We start from the raw sequence: 6,552 nt of genomic DNA, 5'->3' as shown, positions 1-6,552 counted from the left end.
GACCGGAAGTCCCGCCCTTCGTCTCTCCTCGCATTGGAGATTAGGTTGGAGAACTCGCCTTGTGATTGGATGGACGGGATGTCTGTCATTTTGACCGGGTTGCTTCCGATGTCTCGTTGTCCCTCAAATTTTGTCCGTGAAGATGTACGGTTTCCGTCAGTGTAGTGATCAACTACAGGCTTTGTTTTGTTACTGGTTCTGATGCGTTTACATCATTACCTGTTTAGTTTATCAGCAAGAAAGCTTTAAACTTATTTTTTTCTTATCTAACATATTTTGCAAGAATACTAGTTCACTCTGCTCATTCAGACAAGCTGGGAAACTGTTGATGCATCATTTTTTCATGGTCTTGTAATCAGCAATTAAGAGGTTTATGGTTTAATGTAAGAGGCCACTTGAGCTCTGTCAAGTGTTTCTCAAGTAACAGGAGTGATTAATGATATGCAGTCATTTCTGAAGATCAGTCTGAATGGAGAAGGCAGAAATGTGTCAGAGATGTGATGAGCCACACGGATCCATGCTCTTCTGTTATTAAAATATTTTTAGTAGTTTATTTCCACAGTACACAAAAAAAATGAAAAACCTCACCCACTCTGTAAAGAGAAAAAAATACAAGGTGCTAAAAGAAAATGCATTCATGCGTAGAAACATAATGGCTATAGAAGTATAGATATTTTGTAATAATGTAGAAATAAAATCTTCTAACCATGAAAGCTTTGTGGGGATTTCCAGTGCAACATAATATGTAAACTGTGTAATATGTATAAGTGAAACAAAGATGTTAATATTGGCAACAAAAAAAAAGCCAGCACAAATGCAGACAATAACGGTCACAATTTGCCATCTAAACAAGTTATATTGATTATATTGATATACAAATATTGATATGCAAAGAGCTGACTTAGTTTGGACTTCATAAAATGAATTATATTTAAAGACCACTGACCTTCAAATGAACTAGAACATTAAACTTGCCTGTAGCTGATGAAAGCTTTGTACAGGAGTAAAGCTGTTGTGCTATTCTGTCAATCACCCACACTTTTCTTGAAATGTACTGTATATCATTATATAGCTTAATAACAATTTACAGCTGTAGTATGTAGACTAAATGATATGAAGTGCACCATACCAGCCTCAGAAATGATCTCGGCCATGCATTTCCCCCCCCAGTGGTTGGGACAGATAGCCTAATTGTAAACGCCCCAATATATATTTCAAGCAAAACGAAAGAACAAACTGGCGTGACATAATTTTAAACAAAATCATGCCAAAACAAAGTTCGTTTGGAGTTCATTTCAGGAGTTCATTTTCAGAAAAAGCTTGACAAACACCTTCTGTAATAAGTTTATTATTAGTAGTATTATTATTATTTTTTTTACAATTCAGTATGTGTGTGTGTGTGTGTGTGTGTGTGGTTGTACATACACACATATGTAGTTGTTTTTTGGTGTGTGGCTTAGTGTTATGTTAGAATCATTATTATACTCTTATACCTTTTGTTCTTTAATATTTTGAATTGTTTTTAGCTTTATTTTTTGTTTTTCATTTAAATGTTAAGTTTTGAAATGTTGTTGTATGCATTTGTCATTTTTATTTAATCTCTTTATTTTTAAAATGTGTATAGGTAGAATTTATAAAGTTTTAGCTTTTAGTTTTGGACCTGTTTTTAGTTGTTTTAATACTACAACTGATTGCTTCTGTTGTCCTCATTTGTAAGTCGCTTTGGATAAAAGCGTCTGCTAAATGACTAAATAAATTATCCATTCTTTGACTTTTTCCATGCTGGTCTTAATAAGCAACTAAAACACAAATGTGTCTTCCTGTCTATTTGAACAGTTCCTGTTAAGAATAAGCTGCACTGTGAACCAGACTCTAATTTACAGAATTTATTTAGACTAAGCCAGATCTGAGCTTCCACGTATATTAATAATGCCCCTTAAGTTTGGGGTGTAAACATCCAGCCGTTCAAAGTAAACACGGCCGGGCTCACACTCGATCCACAGTAAGGTCTAATAAAGGTGAGATCGGTAGCTGCTGACTTACCCCTCCAGCAGCAGCATTATTGTAGTTTGCCCCGTGCTCTGCTCCGGGGGCGGGCGAACCGAGGCCGGTGCAAGTGGCGGCGAGCAGGGCGAGCGACGAGGGCTGTCCGTCCTGACGATGGGCGGGTTTAACACATGAAAGGGGGTGGCCACACAGGAAGTACCAGTGTTTTAACAGAACAAAGTGAAAACTTCACCAAAGCACATGCATTAGAGAATATACAGAGGTGTGGATTTGATCCGGTTTACCTGCTCCGCGCCGCCGCCGTCCTGAGCGCTGCTGCTGTCCGCCATGACTCCCGCTTTCACTGGCCCTTCAGGCGCTTAAACACACACACAACAACACAAAACAGCCGTTAGAGCCCGTCACTCGGCGCGCTCGCTGCATAGGTGGCTTCATCGGCTATAACAGAAGCGTTGTGTCGCTTTATGGATGATTTGAGCTCTGTATTTCTTTCTTCCGCGGATCTTAAAGTCTCTCAGATTCACCCGCCTGCTAACATTAGCCTAGCTTAGCATAAACATAGCCTGCACAAAGCTTCAAAGCGACCGTTCCCGCGCTCTTCAAATGTTACGTACCGGTCATTACGTGAGTTCTTTAACGAAGACTGATATCTGCGTTTAATTACACTCCGAGCATGGTTATTTTAATCGGTGCCTGCGCTCGCTTTAGTCCAGTTTGTTTTTTTCCTAATTTGATTGACGGCGGGGCTTCCACTTCGCCAACTGCGTCACCGACCGGAAGTCCCGCCCTTCGTCTCTCCTCGCATTGGAGATTAGGTTGGAGAACTCGCCTTGTGATTGGATGGACGGGATGTCTGTCATTTTGACCGGGTTGCTTCCGATGTCTCGTTGTCCCTCAAATTTTGTCCGTGAAGATGTACGGTTTCCGTCAGTGTAGTGATCAACTACAGGCTTTGTTTTGTTACTGGTTCTGATGCGTTTACATCATTACCTGTTTAGTTTATCAGCAAGAAAGCTTTAAACTTATTTTTTTCTTATCTAACATATTTTGCAAGAATACTAGTTCACTCTGCTCATTCAGACAAGCTGGGAAACTGTTGATGCATCATTTTTTCATGGTCTTGTAATCAGCAATTAAGAGGTTTATGGTTTAATGTAAGAGGCCACTTGAGCTCTGTCAAGTGTTTCTCAAGTAACAGGAGTGATTAATGATATGCAGTCATTTCTGAAGATCAGTCTGAATGGAGAAGGCAGAAATGTGTCAGAGATGTGATGAGCCACACGGATCCATGCTCTTCTGTTATTAAAATATTTTTAGTAGTTTATTTCCACAGTACACAAAAAAAATGAAAAACCTCACCCACTCTGTAAAGAGAAAAAAATACAAGGTGCTAAAAGAAAATGCATTCATGCGTAGAAACATAATGGCTATAGAAGTATAGATATTTTGTAATAATGTAGAAATAAAATCTTCTAACCATGAAAGCTTTGTGGGGATTTCCAGTGCAACATAATATGTAAACTGTGTAATATGTATAAGTGAAACAAAGATGTTAATATTGGCAACAAAAAAAAAGCCAGCACAAATGCAGACAATAACGGTCACAATTTGCCATCTAAACAAGTTATATTGATTATATTGATATACAAATATTGATATGCAAAGAGCTGACTTAGTTTGGACTTCATAAAATGAATTATATTTAAAGACCACTGACCTTCAAATGAACTAGAACATTAAACTTGCCTGTAGCTGATGAAAGCTTTGTACAGGAGTAAAGCTGTTGTGCTATTCTGTCAATCACCCACACTTTTCTTGAAATGTACTGTATATCATTATATAGCTTAATAACAATTTACAGCTGTAGTATGTAGACTAAATGATATGAAGTGCACCATACCAGCCTCAGAAATGATCTCGGCCATGCATTTCCCCCCCCAGTGGTTGGGACAGATAGCCTAATTGTAAACGCCCCAATATATATTTCAAGCAAAACGAAAGAACAAACTGGCGTGACATAATTTTAAACAAAATCATGCCAAAACAAAGTTCGTTTGGAGTTCATTTCAGGAGTTCATTTTCAGAAAAAGCTTGACAAACACCTTCTGTAATAAGTTTATTATTAGTAGTATTATTATTATTTTTTTTACAATTCAGTATGTGTGTGTGTGTGTGTGTGTGTGTGTGTATGTATGTATATGTATTTATATATATGGCCAGAATTATTGACACCCTTGGTAAATATTAACAAATAAGTCTGTGTCTGCATTGTTAATCATTTTGATCTTTTATTTAAAGAAATCACAAAAACCTAACCTTTCACTTAAAACAATTGAAAAAGCAATCTCAAATACACGTTGGCCACAATTATTGACACCCTTATGTTCAATACTATCTTGAAACCTCTATTTGCCAAGAAAACAGCTATGATTCTCTCCTATAATGCCTGATGAGTTTAGAGAACATATGACAAGAGATCAGAGACCATATTTCTATACAGAATCTCCCCAGATCTTTCCAATTCTGAGGTCCATGTTCATGCACTCGCATCTTCAGTTCAACCCACTCATTTTCTATAGGGTTCAGGCCAGAAGCTTCGTTTTGTGCTGTTGATTTTTATTTTTATATATTTTTTATTTCTTCTTTGGATTGTAGTCCTGATGGAAGATCCAGCCACTGCCCGTTATAAGATTTCTAGCAGGGGCAGTCAGATTTCGATTTTTTATCTGTTGCTATTTGATAGAATCCATGAAGCCATGCATCTGAACAAGATGAACCTGCCGGAGAAAAATAGGCCCACAACATAAAAAGATGCAGCAGTATATTTACATTGTATGCATGGGGTACTTTTTATCTCTGTGCATGTGCACCAAACCCATCTTGAGTGTTTGCTGCCAAAAAGCTGTTTTAGTTTCATCTGACCATAGAAACCAGTCCCGTTTGAAGTTCCAGTATAGTCTGGCAAATGAATATGCTGGAGTTTGTTTTTGGATGAGAGTGTTTTCTTTTCTTGATTTTTTTTTTCTTGAAACCCTCCAAAACAACATGTGGTGATGTAGGGTTTGTTTGATATATTTTTTAGACTCAACTATTTTCTGCAGTTCTTCAGCTGTGATCCTTGGGGAGTCTTTTACTAGACTCTCCTCTTCACCGTGCATTAGCATGATATAGACACACGTCCTCTTCCAGGCAGATTTGTACCATTTTCTGTTAATTGAAAATTCTTGGTTATTGCCCTGATGGCTGAAATGGGAATTCTTAATACATTAGATATTTTCTTACTGCCACTTTCTATTTTGTGAAGCTCAACAATCTTGTTTTGCACATCAGAACTATTCTTTGGTTTTTCTCATTGTGATGGATGATTAAGGAATTTGGCCTTTGTGTTCCTCATATTTAGAATCCTGTGGAACAGGAAGTCATGGCTGGACAATTTGATGTTCATAGTCACCCTGGTGTGACAAAATGTAAATATGAATGGGAATATACTAGCTGTTAATTGCAAACCCGATTCTAAAGATGTCACTGCTCATGTAAAAGATGGTAGCCTATTCATTGCCTATATAATACTTAAACAAAACTAGCTATCCCCAACCCTACCTTAAACCCTCACCTTAAAGGAATAGTTCACCCAAAAATGAAAATGTACTGAAAATGTACTCACACTCAGGTCATCCAAGTTTTTTCTTCATGTGAACAGATTTGGAGAAATGTAGTATTGCATCACTTGCTCAGCAATGGATCCTCTGCAGTGAATGGGTGCCGTCAGAATGAGAGTCCAAACAGCTGATAAAAGCATCACAATAATCCACAAGTAATCCACACCACTCCAGTCCATCAGTTAACATATTGTGAAGTGAAAAGCTGCGTGTTTGTAACAAACATATCTATCATTAATGCATTTAAATAACAGTATATAATCCATAATAACACTTCCTGCAGTGAAAAAAGTCCATCCCCAGTTGTCCTCTCACATAAAAATAAACCCACATATTTGTTTAGAACTGTTTTTGACTGATTTTCTAATAAACAGTACTTAATCTGTGCATATTTCTCTCCTAATTCAGCAGAGACAACATTTTCACTAGCGAAAGCAATCGTATGAATATAGAATGAATTTTGGCCAGAAGCAACAGTTTAAAGTGTGATGAATGATGGATTTGTTTGTCACAAACACACAGCTTTTCACTTCACAAGACATTAACTGATGGGCTGGAGTGGTGTGGATTACTTGTGGATTATTGTGATGTTTTTATCAGCTGTTTGGACTGACGGCACCCATTCACTGCAGAGGATCCATTGCTGAGCAAGTGATGTAATGCTACATTTCTCCAAATCTGATGAAAAGATGAAAGAGATCCGCACTCGTCCAAATTCAGCTCAAAAGGCTTATTTCATTTATTGCTCAGAGGTCACAAAAATATGTGCAAAAAAGTTGTACCACTATCCTTGTATTTTTTTGTATCTACGCACATTGTTATTTGCCTACTGATTTTTTGGACGAGTGTTTGGTGCTACAACCTTTTTTTGTAGATTCTAAATCTG

At 37.5% G+C, this 6,552-nt stretch overlaps 1 protein-coding gene across 1 annotated transcript; it reads right to left on the bottom strand.

Annotated features, from left to right (window-relative positions):
- Nucleotides 1–1,711: 1,711 nt before the first annotated feature.
- Nucleotides 1,712–2,778, bottom strand: LOC107657368 (transcription factor Sp3-like). The gene is made up of 3 exons (XM_016445413.1): nt 2,622–2,778; nt 2,292–2,365; nt 1,712–2,154 (listed from the first exon to the last, which is right to left on the bottom strand). Exons 1-3 carry the CDS (start codon nt 2,626–2,628, stop codon nt 1,987–1,989), a joined length of 249 nt encoding a protein of 82 aa, XP_016300899.1. The 5' UTR covers nt 2,629–2,778; the 3' UTR covers nt 1,712–1,986.
- Nucleotides 2,779–6,552: the final 3,774 nt, after the last annotated feature.

This window comes from Sinocyclocheilus anshuiensis, unplaced genomic scaffold, assembly GCF_001515605.1.
Source record: "Sinocyclocheilus anshuiensis isolate Anshui unplaced genomic scaffold, SAMN03320099.WGS_v1.1 scaffold355, whole genome shotgun sequence".
In the NCBI taxonomy this organism is placed as follows: Eukaryota; Metazoa; Chordata; class Actinopteri; order Cypriniformes; family Cyprinidae; genus Sinocyclocheilus; species Sinocyclocheilus anshuiensis.
Note: the sequence above shows the minus strand (reverse complement) of the source record. Positions and strands in the feature narration are given on the sequence as shown.

Excerpts from the sequence above, each read along its gene's own strand:
- LOC107657368 (XM_016445413.1), bottom strand. Across the intron at positions 2,155-2,291 it reads ACGGCGGCGGCGCGGAGCAG|GACGGACAGCCCTCGTCGCT; the intron begins GTAAACCGGATC and ends GCCCATCGTCAG.